The sequence below is a fragment of the Dermacentor andersoni genome, chromosome 2 (genome assembly GCF_023375885.2).
Source record: "Dermacentor andersoni chromosome 2, qqDerAnde1_hic_scaffold, whole genome shotgun sequence".
Lineage (NCBI taxonomy): Eukaryota > Metazoa > Arthropoda > Arachnida > Ixodida > Ixodidae > Dermacentor > Dermacentor andersoni.
The window spans coordinates 181,775,349-181,792,413 of record NC_092815.1 but is presented as its reverse complement, the minus strand read 5'-3'; the positions used below and the strand labels follow the sequence as shown (position 1 = coordinate 181,792,413).

The window sequence follows — 17,065 nt, the reverse complement described above, 5'->3', positions numbered from 1 at the left end:
GAGAGCAATGATGTGCCCTGTTTTCTAGTTCTTTCAGCATTGTTCTGGGTTTATTTTGTTCCTGCAAAAGCATATCACTGTTGTATTGGTAGTGTTTTACAACTTTCTTAAGAGCTTTCTTAAGTCATACAGATATTCTTTTGCACAAATTGTGCAATTAAATCCTTTATGACCTTATTGCATATATTATGGATGATTTTTTGATATCGCTGACTGCGTTTGCAAATTTTCAGTGCATCTATGGTCGACCAGGGGAGCCCCTCTTCGTCTCGCAATCATACACAGCTGTGACACATCATTGCGTCACGCCGGACTTTTATGAAGAGGTAAGGAATACTTTTCTATCTTGTGACTGTTTTGTGCTTCACATGAAAAAAACAAAAAAAATAAGACACCACTGCACTTTATTCGTTTTTTTTTTCTTGCACTATACAACGAAACATAAAATAGTTGTGGTTCCACAAGAATAAGGAACACCATTAATAAGTTTTGGACATATGCCTTAACCAGTGGGAACTGCACTTTCAGTAGTTCTATGTATAGTATTTAATTTACAGAGCTCGAAGTTTTATTTCTTATCTACTGCTTTCTCCTTGCCCTTACTGATTTCTTTTACATGCTGTCCAAAATGTGTTTTGTGCATTGGAATATCAGTTCGATTTGATCTCACTTAAATTTCAAGTAGTTCTTTCTTTCAAGTTCATTTAGCACATTTATGCCATTACAGCTCAGTGCACCATTTCGCACATGTTAGTAATTGTGGAATATAGAGCTGATAGCTGAAGGTTACGAAACCTGGGCCGGTATAATGCAAGGATTCCTTTCTTTCACTTTTCATGGCTGGCCAATTAAAGGGATAATGCAGGTGGAGCGCCATGTGGACCATTGAAGCAACATGAAAAGGAATAACATTGGAATAGAATAATTTCATTATCCTGGCCCCCCTTTAATTTTTATTGACTGAGGCTTCTAGAGCTTTGCTGTGTGTGTGCAACAAGATGCAAATCTTAAGGTATGGATGCGACGTTACACATTCTGAAACTGAAGTGTGCCAGTATTACAGAAAGAAAATGAAAAGAAGAGAGGCCCTTTACAGAAATATTTAGAGAAAAATTAGTTGCACTGGAAGTGTTTGCCTAGCATGAATTGATATCAACTGTCTTGTAATTGGATCATGTTTAACATTAGTCATTTCTCTAAAATGTTCTCTTCAGGTGAAGGTTGTGCTTCCTCTGGAATTGCACGAACAACACCATCTTCTGTTTACCTTCTACCACGTGAGCTGCGACATTGCCAAGGGCGCCAAACGCAAGGAGGGTCCCATTGAGAGCATTGTTGGCTACTCCTGGCTACCTCTGTTCAGCAAGGGAAGGTTGGTGCAGTCAGTGCCTTTCTTGTGATCGTTGGGCAAGAGAGGATGCCAATAGCTATACCCTCATTTGCACTGAGAGATCAGTTATAGCGACTTTGCTGATTGCAGTGGCCAACTCTTCTAACCAGTTGCGTGCGAATAGGCAACTATTAGACGTCACTTCCTTTTGCTTGCAATCTGCATCCTCTCGCCTGTGCCAAGCTCAGACGCTACAGTGGCGCGAAAGGAGCTAGAGGCTCTCTGTTCAGTACATGCAATATCCATGTCTCTGGGCAGTAAAATCAGTTTTCCGACACAGTGTCTTCTGTGAAACTGTTCTAGGCAAAAGAAAGAAACCAAAGTTTCTTAATTGACATTCGACCCTACTCTAGTTGCCTATCTCTAAGTCAGATCTTTATGGCCACTAATGTCAGTGTTGAACAGACAAAGCCAGTTACTTCTCATCTAAAGCATTTGTGCGTCCCAAAAATTTGTGAAGAACTGTTGTAACCTGGAATAGGGGCTCCCTTTGTGCATTGAAACCCTTGAAGTGTTCTGTTCTTGGAAGTATGGCACAAGTAGACCTTGGGGCTGAGCCACCTTTGGTGGTCTCTTTGACCTATAAAGGGACCTCGAATGTCTGTTAATTTTACAGAAACTTTGAACCCTACAGAAAGGGAAAGGTAAACAGCAGTTCTTGAACCACTCAAACTATTAAAAAAAATTTGTCTTGACAATGTCTGAAAGGGACAAGTCTTCTTTCGTTAGGCCTGTCTAAAAGCAATGTCTAAAAGCAATGTCCTCGAAGGTGAGACATTGAGACTATGTTCCACTGTGCCACACACTTGTTGGCCAAAGCTTCAGAACACCGCATTGCCCGCTTTTGAGCTGGTGGTAATACAATTGAATCCACAGGAGGACAGATTTTCTGTGGAGCGGCTGCTTATAGCATTTCTTAATGAAAGGAGTACTGGCATGACATTTAGCTTTTTAATTTTTTGCAGTAAACGAAATTCCTCGACCTCGTCATACTAGAAAGGATGCTGGCAAGCTCCAGAGCATCCTAAATAACCTACTATAGTAATAGTTTTTCTGTGAACCAGTTTAAGTTTCTTTTCCCAGGAGGCGTGTGTGTGATGACGTAGAATGTGGTTGGGGAGCAGAACATTGTGGCGTTTTGGCACTTGTTATGGCTAGCTTTCCTGTCTGCTAAGGCTTCACATTGGCCTGCTCAATGTGCAGCAGCATAGCAGACGACTGAGGGAGCTGAATCGAGTGCCAAAACATCGCAGTGTCTTCGTCCCGCATGACCACCTTCTGTGTGACAACACATACGCCTTCCGAGAAAAGAAACTGGAACTGATTCATAGAGAAGCTATTCTAATAAATTATTTTGGGTGCTCCGAGGCTTGGCATTATTTTTTTTCTAGAGTATTGAGGTATTCATACAAAAATGTGAAAAGTTACAAATGTCACATCATTCATTAATCATTCCAATTTTACTTCAAGATGACTTTAGGTACTAGTATTGCACTATAATGTCATTTAACAGTTTTGCATTCCCTTGCATGCGACGCTTCTCAAATGGAGGCAATCGGTTTAGATTTAGTGGAATCTAACAAGTCATTTTAGTGTGCAGAGGTACCAAATTAAAAGAAAAAAGAAGTGGGCGTGTGTTCAGGATGTTCCAGATTTTCCTTTTATGTGTTCTTGCTTTTTGGCAGGCTAAATATTGAGGAAGACATGCTTCCAGTTGCTGCCAATTTGCCACCTGGATACCTTTCGTACAAGCCTCTTGGCCTTGGAAAAGGGGTAAGTCTTCACTGAATAACTTTTCTCTCAGCTTTCATTTCTGCATCTGATTTCTTTGAACAATCTTTTCAGGCCTAAAAACATTCGATGATGTCACATTAGCTTTGTGTGTTAGTTGCTTCTGTACTATCACAGATTGAAGACTCTAGCCACTTGGGTTGACAGTGCATAAGCCAGTTGCAATATCCCAGTAAGGTATGCAGTTGTAAGGAAAGGTAGTCATTAAAACAGCACGTATGCATTTAACCATGAAGCTTGATCGTAAGGCAGCATTAAAAACCCACCGCTACTAGTGTTGAGGTTCCCAAAGAGGAAACCAAGCTGTTGACATCTATGTAAAGTTCTTTTATTCCTGAAATGAGCTAAATGTGCCAATGAAACAATAGTGATGCACAAGCCAGGCCCAATTTTTCTTGTCACCAACGCTTCCGTAAATTGACTTGCTTTTTCTGTGACCAACAACCATGAGCATTCTTTAGGTGCATGTAGCAGCCACAGCTTTTGCAAGGAATCACTAGATTTGATCTCTGTCCCGAGTTCAAGCACGTAAAGTGCTGTGGCAACCTATATTGAGGCACCAGTTGTTTGCCCAGCATAAGCGCAATCACAGTTTAATGCAGTAAAACCCCGTTATTTCAGAGCAAAAAAAAGAAAAAAATGTTCGAATCTACCGAATGTCAAGTTACCAAGGATATCAAGAAAACGATAAACAAATGCTTACTACATCAACGCGCATTTATTTATTTTATGAGCAAATTCTGTTTCTATTTTGCACAAAGGCAGTGTGGAAGCTGCAATTCTCGTTATCTTGTGACTGATTGACTCCCGCAGCGGCAAAGGTCTCGTGACTTCCTTCGCTGCGTGCGCCCTCATCTGAGACATGCTTATCGCTACCGTGCGCAGTCGCGATTATTTTTTTTTGCCAGTGAGCTGGTTGCTAACAGATCATCTGTCAATCACGATGTAGCCTCTACTTTTCATCCTCGAACAGCTTTGCACCGAGTTAGAACGAAACACCTGTTTGGCACTGTCGACATGGACACCAACCTTGCGGTCCTGAAGGCATGTGGCCAATGGACGCACAGAGTCAAAACGGAAATACTTTTAGCCACAACTGCTGCGAATGAAACCGGGGTCGCCATCAACCCAACCATGAATGGTGACTAAACAGTTATGAAGGCACACAGCCAATGCAGTATGTTGCATGGCGGTGAACTCAAGAATAAAGGCTTTAAAGGCACAAATAGGCACAAAGTGTTTTGGTGTTGCTGTCATTCATGTAGGACTTTCGTTGATGACTATGGCGATGCAGACTCCACAGCTTCGTTTCGGTTGGACATTAGCGATGTTTTTGCTTTTTTGTGCTGCACAGTTGCAGCGTTTTGCCGAGCTCCGAGAGGTTTCTGAATTAACCTATGTGCGGCCAAGTATGTCCGAATTAGAGTTTGATTGCATTAAATAATGCATACGCTTGCTGGGACCAGAGGACGAGTCTGAACTATCCGATTTTCCAAATTACTGAGGGTCGAACTAACGAGGTTTTACTAAAATGGCATTTGATAGCTGGTTTAGGCTGCTTATAATGTAACTCCCTGAAATTGGGGATATTTGCATTATAAACGGTACTGTGCTATAACCAAAACAGTTTTGCGAGCCTGCAGACAGGGCATCACCTGTGTGCCGGTGTGCATATCCGTCGATTGAAGCATGCTACCGGGACGTTTGCATACTTTTAAATTTGCAATCTTTGAAAGGCTGATGTTCGAGAAACATTGTTTCGGTCTTCGCATGAAACAGATAAATTAACACAACAGAAAATGCAAAAGCGGAAAATATTTACTTTCTGCACCCAAATTAAAGCCTGAAGAATGACAACGTGCATGCATTCGGTGTGGAGTTCGGTGCAGAGTGCCCGCGGCCTGCAAGTGGCTAGAGCACAGCACGCCGTCCGAGATCAATTAGTGTGCGTGGCTCGATTTTGGAGATATGAGCAGAGGACTCTCTGTTGCCTAGGCAACGCCCACACATTCGCAGCTTCTGTCATGCTTCCGCAGAGCATCTTGTACCATGTGACTTACGTAGTGTATACTGCCACTGCGGTAAGCAGGTGTGCTGTTTTTTCGTTCTGTTTCTTGCTTGTTTGTTGTGCGTGTTCTCCTCCTCTACATTGCCCTCTTCGCTCTCCCATACATTGCTGGTGCACCTCATTGAGAAGTGTGCCCGCTGTCCAGTGTGTCTGCACCAGCAGCTGCCGTACAGCTGACTGTTATTCTGCCTTGCATGGCTGGGATTATAAGTGGTAGTATTTGTACACACCAAGTTCGTGGGAGGGTAAACGAGAGCAAAAAATATACATTCTTATATTCAGTCCTCCACTATAAGTAGTTACATTGCAAGTGGTCAGAGCTGTACAACACAAGTGGCAGGTGCGATGTACTGATTCTCCTGCTTTCTCATTGTTTTGTCTTGCGATCCTGTTTGTGGTTCCATCATACCTGTTTGATTCACCATCTGGTCTCAAAAGCATACCTCTACATTTCAGTTTTGCGGACCTGATGTGCGGCTTGTGGAAAGCGGCCGGGAGCTGTTCAGACTTGGCTTCAGGCTTGTCTCCACTGTACATACGAAGGTATGATTTCCTGTGAATTACTTGCTTGTCTCTGTATTGACTCTGCTGTCTGCTGTAAACATTGTGAAATCTGTAGGGCAGCCTCACTGTTTTTGCAGTGTTGTGTGATAACTGTGCAATAATGTGGACTATGCAGTGCAATGAAATAGAGATTACACCCTCTTATAATTGCCGCTCGGCAGGAATGAGCATTAATCTCCCCAGAAATGAGGTTTAGCAAACGGGTTTAGCTGATATTCTGGTTCAAATAACGACGAGTACATGGAAGTTTGGCACTTCACATATATCATTAGGACCGATCCAAGCAACCACGGATGTCCATCGGACGTCCGATGGATCCGGCGTTCATAAATCTCCAACAGACGTCCATTGGACGTTCAGTGGATATTAAAAAAAAAACGAATTTGTAAATCTCTCAGACATTCGAAATGGGATCTGCGTCTCGGCCATGGCTGTGCGTGGCTGTAACCGCGGCTGAGCGCAGACGCAGTCGCCCACCCTGCTTTAGAGGCAATCTGCTGCATGTGCAAAGAGCGGGCGTGCATGTAAGCATCTAAGCTGTCTTCCCGCGCGTTTAGTATTGAAGGCTGCGTGATCTTGAGTTTCGGTGACTCGTTGGAGTTAGAGGCAGACGAAGTATTCGCTCGCCGTTGCTGGTACTTTTCACGATAGCGTTGTCCTAGTGTGGGCGAAGCTATCAGCCGTGGGAGTGGAGTGCACGCGAAAGCGTGGCTGACTTCACTTAATTCATACTGCCTATGTGAAGACATCGTCCACGTGGCTGGAAACCGTATCATTCGTCGCCGACTCCCAAATTCATCAAAATGAATTGTTTTCTCATTCAAGTTTGCTTTCTTCGATTGCCAGATAATTCAGAAAATTCTACGGCCCCTTCTTGTGTAAGAAAAATTGATCAGCGACTTTATTTATTTGCATAAAAGGTCGAATTTCAATGCAACGCAATTTCGATATAACGAAGCAAATTCCCGATTCTACCTACTTCATTATATTGTATTACCATTCTTTAGTAAGGTAATCGAAAAGCTAATAGAAAAATGTTTAACTAATTACCTTACAAAATTTAACATTCTCTCACCATTCCAATACAGCTTTCGCTCGGGTTACTCGTCCGAATTGGCTCTCGTTGCTCTAACCGATCAACTAAAACTAGCTATCGATGAAGGGAATTATGCAGCGTCGGTGTTTGTAGATTTAAGCAAAGCGTTTGAGAAAATAAATCACCGCATCTTATTTCGTAAGCTTGAATCATTGGGAATCACCGGCCCAGCACTCTTGTTACTATAAAATTACTTAACAGACAGAATGCAAGTAGTAACCATTTCAGCCGTTCATTCTAAAACCATGTTCACTAATATTGGTGTGCCCCAGGGTTCCATATTGGGTCCACTTTTGTTTTTATTATACGTGAATGATCTGCCTAACTGCCTGTCCTTTTCGAAATGTATACTTTATGCAGATGACACTACTATTATTAATTCCAATAAATGTATTACAACCTTAGTATCTAACCTTAATAGCGACTTACGCAGCCTGATGGAGTGGTGCCAAACTAACCAGCTACAGATAAACCCGTCTAAAACAAAATTTGTTGTATTCACTTCCCACCAACGAACACTTCACTCCATTCCTCCTATCTTATTGGGCGGAAGTCCTATCCCTGCAAGTTTTTCATGCAATTATCTTGGCATAGAAGTAGACAAACATCTTAAGTTTACTGAACACATAACCAAACTAAAACAGAAAATTACCTACGGGATTAGGGTACTTCTAAAAGCACGAAACATATTTGACCATCAAATATTACTATCATTACACTTTTCATTTATTCATTCCCACATTAATTACTGCGTTACTTGCTGGGCAAACACTTACGTAACACATTTAAACTCATTGCAAATTCTACAGAATCAGGATGTTAGGATAATTACATTTAGCCCATATAATAACAACGCCTCATATCTTTTACGAACTAATCACATTCTTACAGTCACACAACTCGTTAAATATAATCTAGGTACCTTTTTGTTCCGTCAAATCAATTACACACGATGCGATAGCTTGTTACCACAGTCTTCTCTATTAAATACTAATATTACCAGGTTTGCAATAAATAGGAACTTCATTTTACCTAAAATCCATACTAATTATGGCAAACAGAGCGTCCATTTTTCATCTATCGCATTCTGGAACACACTACCAATTTACATAAAAACACTTAAAATTCACGAATTCAAGAAACAACTAAAAGATTACATTCTGTCGAACACTGATGCCTAGTCCATACTCATAACCATTCTTTCAGGGTGCCTTCATTTCATTTTCATTGCCATACCGTTAGGTTTCTGTTTTTGCCTCACATATACATTCGAGTTAACAAATTCTACTGTGTTCGTCACGTCATCTACGCAGTTACTTCATCAGTTGTCAACGAGATTGTGTTACATTGCTTTTTTTTTCATGACATTTATGCATATGTAATTCTTCAATCATGGTATTCATACTAAAACCGGTAATTTTTTAACAATTTGTTGAAAACTGCTGTACTTTTGTTTTATTACGTTTACTTTGTAAAGGAGGTCCCATTGCAGTCTTTGACTCCGGGACCTCCTCCTGAATATTAGCAACTTGTAATCATTCTAATGATCTCAATAAAAAACGATTCTGATTCTGATTGAGGTTTAGCTGTACAACTAAATGAGGTGTCATGTGATTATCATGCTTATTTACTTTTTTTTATACTGTCAAACCTTGCGGGGATTCATTATAAGCACATGCTTTAGAATAAACAAGCAAGGATAAACTTGTGGCAGAAACCACAAAAAGACAGCACAATGCGTAGGGAAAGTGTAAGCATCAAGGCTTACCTAGGTGTCAGAACGGGCTAGAGAAAGGACGACAAAAAGGGTGGGATGAAGACAAACACTTTCTTCGTCGCGGCTTCTCTTTGCTGTTCATTGTGTTGTCTTGCACTGATTAAACAAGATTACTTTATAGAGACATAAAAACAACAGTCTACACAGAATAATGTAAAATATCATTCAAACAAAATTACTGTATTTACTTGCATAATGATTGCACTTCTCTGTAAAAACATTGACGCAAATTCAGGGGTGCGATCATTACGCGGGTTATATTTTCCGCGAAAATAAATTTTTTTTTCATCCTGCATTTGCTGCGGAATGACAACAGGTCAACAAACAGGTGGCTGCCATATAGGCGGCTACCGCTGTAACAGTGCAGGACACCAAAACAAAAATGGCGGCCGGCAGAGCAAGCCGAACGCGGCGAACGAAATTTTTTTTTGTTCTTGTGAGTACATTACGTGGATTGAAACATTTTTTTCCATACCAGTAATGAATAACATTGTTAATATCGGTAAGTTTGTGGCAATAACGTGGCCATGTCCACTTTGAGGGGACAGAAACAGAGATGGGCGCGCTTAGCTGCCAGTGACATAGAAACATGGTAGCATGCTGCGAAAACTGCTGCATTTGTCTTCACTGCTATCCTAATACGGCAGGTTTCCGCTTAGGGTGGGTGGATATCTTAGCTGTGTTACAAGCGTTGGAGTATGAATAGGGTACACTGCTAGCGTATCAGTGTAAACGTGGCTGCTATAATTGCCGCTCGTGATTTGTTGCGTGCCCATGAGTGCAGATGAGAGGAATCGAAACAAATCTTTTTTGTTGTTGTTGTTGACCACAACTATAAAGCCTGTTTGGTTGTAGCTTTTTTTTTTTTCATGGAAGTGCGGAAAGTGATGAAAGGAATGCAATGAGGCATCTGCTTAAGAATGTTTGGTGCATGCAGACCACTTGGTATGTCTTGAACAGTCGTTCACATAGCATTTGACAGATGGTAAGTGCGATCATCATTAGCTATACTTGGCACACGACATATCGCTGCAGCAAGTTCGGGGTGCGATCATTACACGGGAAAGAAAAAAATCGAACTTTGACGACAAAATTCAGGGGTGCAATCATTACGTGAGTGTGATCATTATGGAAGTAAATACGGTATGTACAACATGTCATAGATAGGACCCATTTTCAAAGATATGAAAAACATAAGATGTGGCGCACCTGCAAACTCATAGGGAGGGAAAGTGTTAACACAGAAAGCACGGCCACTTCTGTTAGTTTGAGGGGTTTATGTATTGGTAACAATAATTAAAATTTATTATGCATAAAAGGAGCATTTTCTCACTCAGATGCTTAGTAAGGAAAAAATTAAGTGCATGACACTTGAAATTCTGAGCTTTTAAGGCTCAATCCGAAGTCCTCAAACATGGCGTTTGTTTGCAGTGACGCTTTCTTTCGTGTGAACAGCTTTCCCTTCACTTTAGGGCTTGGTGCCACCTGTGAGCGAAACATGTTCCAATACTCCAGTGACTCAAATAGAGATAGATGTACCCGTCATACCTCAATAGCTGAGCAAGTGACTTCGGGCAGGCTGTGAAGAGGGCAAACGAACCAGCACTGCACCGAAGCTTCACCGCCATTAAAACATTATAACGATGGCTATAACTTGGATTCGATCGGATCTCGGCAGGACACTTTCGTTGAACAGCATGCGTTGCTGCCAAGGCTTTCTGACACATCAACGCAATTATAAATAGTTTTGTTGAAACATTTTTGTTATAGATAAAATTAGGCAGTGAAATAACTACTCGTTTCGGGAATAAGCTGTGTCTGAAAAGCAAATGCCTATGACGTGTTTCCGGCTCCCAAAATCGCTTCTGCTGAATTCAAATAGCAAAATTATAGCAAAAGCATAACCTTAGAGATTGTCTACTGTGACATGGCGTCTATGATGTACTTTTGCTTCCGTAATTGTTTAGTGCAGCCAGTGAAAGCATAGCCTTTGAGATCTGTTATGCTTCATGCTACAGTGGGTTTGCCCATATATTGAAATCTGCATAACTGTCGTCTTAAGTTGCAAGGAAGTTACTCGTTTTGCCTTTCTAACTATATTTTTTCCATATTAAGACATTGATCCATGTCTTAAGTTATGTCCCAGCCATGCCTATTTATGTACGGCCAGGGGACATTCAAAACGGGCTGTCCCCTGGACATACTGATTGGATGTCAGGAGTGGGATATGGACGTTTCATGTACGTCTTATGTATGTCCGTGATGGATATTTAGATGGATTGACATTCGACTAGTGGTGGACGTCCCACAGATATCCGTGGTTGCTTGGGGATAACCAGTGATCAATAAGGTAACAATAAAAGGCTCTAAAAGAAGAAAAGTGCAGCTGAACATGGCAAAGGATCAGATGGTGTGATGAGATCAATAACTTTGCAGGCACATGATGGGGTCTGCTGACAAAGGGCAGGGTTAACTGGAACTTCTGCAGTTGACTTAAATAAGCTGATAGTGACGATGATGATCTCAGAGTCCTCAGCTATGGCCACTTTTGAATGCTGGCTCTCTACTTCCACATTGTGTTGGCGTTTTTTGGCTGCAACTTCTTTCCTTGTATTTCCTTTTTGCATCCAGGACCAGCACCTGCACAATTTCTTTGTGCACTGTCAAAAGCTTTTGGAGACAAAGGTTTTGGGCCCTGATACTGAGACTAGTACACTTCTGAAGGTAAGATTTTTCCTGGTCTTCAACTTTGGCTGCTTACACACATTGTGACCTCGTGTGGCATGTTTTGATCAGCGAATATTTAAGCTTTGAGGTAGCCATACTCAAAGATTACATATGAGTCCAATAATTGTGCACATTTTCATAGTATTCTCATGGAAACTACACATTTATCTTCTGTAGAGTCCGTATCACTTCCGTAATACGGAAACCTTTCAGTATACTGTATATGGGAACCTTTCAGCAGGAAGCGGGTGCCTTTGTAAAATAGATAGAGCCCACTTGGCATGTCACAGAGACGACACGCTGAGACTTCTAAAAGGTTTTCAATGTAATGTTTCCATTGTGCTCCGAAATTTGTCAGAGGAAAAAAATTCTCCATCCTTGTGTTCTGTAGTTTCAAGGTAAGCGAGTCTCCACAGATGAGTCAAAAGTATCTTTGGTCATGGAGGTAGGAGAAAGGGGACAGGGTAACAGTCACCAGGCGTAATAGACCTGTGCTGGAGCCATTTGTTCTTCATGGCAGGCACCAGCTATTTTAGGCATTTCAAGCACGAAAAATTGAAATATTTCTTGGCTATGAATACTTGTGGCATCAAATTTGCCGCTTGTCAACAGAGATAAGCACACTGCAGATAGCTTGAGAAACATGATTTTTAATAAAAAGAAGAAGGAAACTGCACTGCTAACCGGCTCATTGATATAGTCACTGTATCTGTGTTGTAGTGTATCCAAAAAGTAATGTACCATTTGAGGAATAGCAATGATCAGTCTTTCCTTTGCAAGGGCACATTTGTTACCTTATGCCATTAAAGTTAGCTGATGTTATCACTCTATTGGTACTGTCTCTTGAGTTGGCAATGCAACATTTAGTATGTTGTTGTATAATGTTGTATTTGATGTTTCGGTATGAGTATTGATGTTGTCTAGCATGGCTTTTTTATGGTTTTGAATGTAGTGTGATGAAGCATGTACTGTCCAGAAATATGGCGCTGTACGAAGATTACAGCATGCCAGCTTACAAGTCCTTGCACCTTGGTACTATATTCAATGTATTGCACTTGCTCCTGTGATGTATACATCTGTCTGCTTTACTATGAATATGAATAGTTGCATTGAAAGTTTTTTTTTTTTTACTCTTGTGCACTTGAACCTGAATTTGTGAACCATGTAATGTAACCCATAGGTGTGTTTTTTTTTCCAAGTTATATCCTGTCACATGGTTTATAGTTGTCACCCACAAGCAGTGGAAGTATGTACGCCCAGTTACTTTTGCTAAAGTCCGTAAAGTAATTTTATCACTAGGTCATTATCATGGCTCCGATAACTTGAAAGAAAAGCAAAGTAAGCATATATATATATATATATATATATATATTAGCTTTTCAGTTATCCTTTTCAATCAACTGAGGCCTGTTTAATGACAAAAGCTATTATATTGCTTATATTGCTGTTTGCTCAACCAGTCACCAGATTAAATGTAAAAACCTCACTAAAATTGCAATGAATAAGCGACTCTGCAAGCTTTTCTTTATTTCTTATTTTTAAACTTCCATTATTATGCAACTGTTGTGTATATGCGAGCTGTAATATTGGCATTAGCCTTGTTGGGGGGGAATATGCAATGCAGTGATATGCATAGCCAGCATGTGGAGGCAGCATTTGCATATTTGCACACTAAGTAGCATTGCATTATGGTATGTTCATCAGTAATGACTGAAATACGATGACTGTACTGCGTGGCCTTTGGTGTGTGCAGGCATGTATTGTTCCAACTATGCCAGAAAGTCGCAACTAAGTACATAGGCTCTGTAAATATCAGCTTAAGCTATCCTCAAATAAAAATGTGAGTCGGCACACCTGTCGCAAAGCACAAAATATATATGGAAAGGTCATGCACTCAGAGTATTGCGTTTCATTTGTTGCCAACTGTGCTGTGCTTTTGTCACCTGGGGCGCAGCCAAATGCTGTTGAATGGCCACTTGTTAATGGGCTTCCGGGCAGAAGTATTGTGCGTTCGTGCATGGCTACTAACCTGCAACCTGCCTTCTTTTGGTATGACCACTGAATAACCCCGAGTGGTGGCTTCTTGGCACGCAGCATGACTAAGTGACGTGGTGAAGCATGTATGGCACCTTGCGTACACCCTGCGCCTCATTAGATGTTACAAGTTTATTGTGGCTGGATCTTGGAGCTCCCTAATGTGTAACTAGACAGAATTGTTCTCTCTGCCTGTCTTAGATGGGCTAGCTCTTTTTGTTTTAGCACTCTCAGAATTATTAGATAGCTAGAGATTCAGAAATGAATCTATGCTGGTTCATTTACACTAAAGAGCAAAAGTTTATGGAACACAGTAAACGTACAAACTTTCAATTGACCCTTTCAGTGTCACTGACGTACTGGTAAGTTTCCGAGTTTCTGTCCCACCATGTTTCTTTTAACATTCCTTTTGTCAGATAAAAATGGGAGGATTATACGAAGAGGGCATTTGGCATTCTCTTTTTTTTTTTCATTTCTGCGCAACCAATAATGAACCGTTGTGTTTGTTTCATAATACTCGAGAAAGAAACCCAACGCTACAAGTGCGTCACCTCCGAAAAAAAAAAAAAAGAAACTGACACTAAAAGGGTTAACTTGCGGCTTAGTTAGGTTAGGCTACAAGTACAGGCTGCATAGCTTAAAGTTGCAATATTTGGAGGTGCAGATTGCACCTCTCAATTCCAGAATGCATGAGCTTCCTGGGATGTGATTTTCTTTATTATTTCATTGCAGCAATGTTCCAAAAACTTTTGTGGTTGATGGTACATCTTGTAGGCTGTGTTGCTTCTTGGTAGGGATACATTTAGTGCAGACCATCGCACATCGTTTCAAAGATGTGCTCCTTGCGAATCCTTTATGTTGTGCACAGAATTCAAAGATTTACCGTTAAGGGGGGATGAGGGGATCGGAACTAACTTTTTCATTTTTTATCTTAGAGTGATGAAATTTGGCATACAGGTTCGAAATAGCATCAAACAGACAGCTGCAAAGTTTCACAATCATATCTTCAGTAGTTTTTATTTTATCATTATTTATATATTGCTCACATGTTGCTTGCTCGTGGAAAGCCTAGCGTGACAGCAAAATGGGTTATGGGTCTGTAAATGTTTTTAATAGTTACTAAGAAGTATAGTCTAAGTCAAGATTCTCTTAATTTCTTTTTAAATTTCTCTGCTCTTCTTCTAAACGATATAGTATGCACCTTCTCTTTATGTTTAGAATGTATCATGCTCCAATTATTGTGTAATAAAAAAATGGTGAGCCTAAATGGTAAATCTGAGACTGTCTTGACATAAGGCACACTTCACCAATTGCAGCAAAACAAACAGGATTAAAATCCGTGCTCCCATTGCCGTGCTATGCTTTCCACGAGCGAGGTGATAAGCTCAAAACAAACTTTTGAGAAAACAAGCCTCAAAGTTCCATACTGGCACACACTGTCTAGAATGCTCCTGCATTGTAGAATTTGGTGTCCTTGGCAACAGGTGACTTCTTAGCCCTCTGTCCTTTCAGGAGATGGACTTTGTGTGCCTTCTTCATTCGCTGGGAGTCTTTCTCGACAGCCCGCTGAAGAGAGAGGGCACCAGGGCGCAGGCCCAATGTTGTGCACAGGTCTGAATAAGCTTTCAGACTGCCCGAGTTGTACTTTGAAATTGCCTCGTGCACTGCTGTTTCCACAGCAAACAGTGAGGCATGCTGGTCTTTTGATACTAGTGACCATATCACTGAATGGAGACTCTCAGCCGCGTTTTGAGTTTTGCCTCCTCTGCACCGGGCCAGCAACTGAGGGTCTGAGAGGCGCTGGTACACAGGCAGGAGTGCTTCAGCAACTTTAGCTGAAAGCTTGTACTTGTGAGCTGGTGCTGGCTGCCCTTCTGCCTCAGCTGACCGGTGGTTGCACCAGCTAAGGGGGCCAGGGGGACACAGCTCATGATGGGGCTCATCATCTGTTGATGTGATGTGGTAGTACGTTGCCATTACTGCCCTTTGCATTTCCTCGACTTCCGAGTGGTTCCGCAGAGCAAGGCCATAGTAGTTTGTCAGTTTTTTGATGAGCTGCTGTGTCAGGCCCCCCTTTCCACCTAGTGGCTCTCCTTTCTTTGCCTTGGCCACCAAAGAGCGAAGTGCAGCCCCCATTCGTTTTTTAACATGATTTATGCAGTCCTCTTTAGATAGCTGCACAAAACCATAAACTTCTTCATCACATAGAGTGCGAAACATGCGGCTGTCCCCGTCACAAACTATGTTTGTGTAACGTAGATCATTTCTGCTCAAGGAGCACCTGAAGAGCTGTAGTGCAGCCTCAACCTCCATTCTTCCAGAATTCACATCAGTGTTTTTCTGGAACTGGTGTTGCTGCTTCCATTCAGCATAGTTGGGGTCACTTTCTGCTGGCTGTCGGCTGCACCCAAGGCAGAAGTTGGACAGAACTATGCAGTCCAACACAAGCCCTGTATGGAAATCAATTATACAGCCTACGCCGGTATGGGAGCTGTGGCCGCGTGTCAACCATGTGCCATCATACACTACTGTAATGTTCTTTGAAAATGTTGTCTCCATTTCAGTGTACACCTTTTTCACTGCCTCTACAGCATCTGTGAAGATGTTGTGTGCAGCTGCCGCTGCGGCAGGCTTGAAAGTCTTTTTGAGGTGCCCATCATATGTTTTGTGGTGTAACCCACGATGCGAGACATTCATGGTGGCCCAGAAGTCATTAAGAGCAGTTGGTCCTTTCCCAATGCTCTTTATTGCTTGCATAGCTCTGATGTTGACCTCGAAAGCTCTAGAGCCGCTCTTCCTTTGTGAGGACCACTCAGACTGTAGGGTACTACCACAGGAAATGCATGAAAGTACCATCTTCACAGCTAGTCCCAGTTCAGTCTCGCGGTGCACTGCTAGGCCGGGCTGCTGACAAGTTGGGCAAAGCGGGGAACCAATCAGCGAGTTCAAAGCAGCAACTTGAACAAGCATAAACTCCTCTTCTGGAGGTGCGGGAATGGCATTTTCCTGTGAGCCAGTCAGCCCGAACTTGCGCTCCGTTGCTGAAACCGCGCGAAGCGATTCGCGAACTCTCGACGCTTGCAGTTCTGCAGTTTCCGCGGACACAAATCGTGTTTCCAGGTGAGCTTGAATAGTGCGACGTTCACTGGGCGAACAGTCAACACTGCGATGAGCGGCAAGGTCGGCCGCCGGCGCATCCGCGGCAGCGAGCGTGCGCCCGCGTTGCAGCTCCGTCGAAGCGCCGGAACTCGTCGATGGCATGGGACTGCCTTCACTGGCGGTTGTTGGCTGCGGAGACATCTCGGCGTTGAACGACACACCGCGGAAGCGCGTCTCCGATGCTCTGCAGTCGGGCGGCGATGACCGCTGCAAGCTCACTCCGTAATCTGTGCTGGACGAACTTGCGACGGGACGCTCGCGTACGGCGAGACTCACTGGCATGTCGATCGTCACCGGTGAAGTAACACTGCGCCCGCGCTTCGACGGCAAAAGATCATGGTTCGTCTCACTATCGCTGGCTGGTGCTCGACTCGGCGCAAGATCCCGCAGCACGTTGGGCGAGAGATCGCACAGCACGTTGGGCGCGTACTCCGCCGATTCTGAACGGACGCTCGGCTC

The 17,065-nt window shown here is 42.4% G+C and overlaps 1 protein-coding gene across 2 annotated transcripts in view; it reads left to right on the top strand.

Annotated features, from left to right (window-relative positions):
* The window catches only part of Ziz (dedicator of cytokinesis protein Ziz), a 209,292-nt gene that overhangs the window by 103,909 nt on the left and 88,318 nt on the right, over positions 1-17,065 (top strand). For both annotated transcript variants that reach the window (XM_055075992.2, XM_050187159.3), the window contains exons 17-21: positions 234-326; positions 1,215-1,372; positions 3,076-3,163; positions 5,706-5,792; positions 11,318-11,410. In XM_055075992.2, coding sequence (XP_054931967.1) covers positions 234-326; positions 1,215-1,372; positions 3,076-3,163; positions 5,706-5,792; positions 11,318-11,410 — 519 coding nt within the window. The remainder of the gene's footprint in view (positions 1-233; positions 327-1,214; positions 1,373-3,075; positions 3,164-5,705; positions 5,793-11,317; positions 11,411-17,065) is intronic.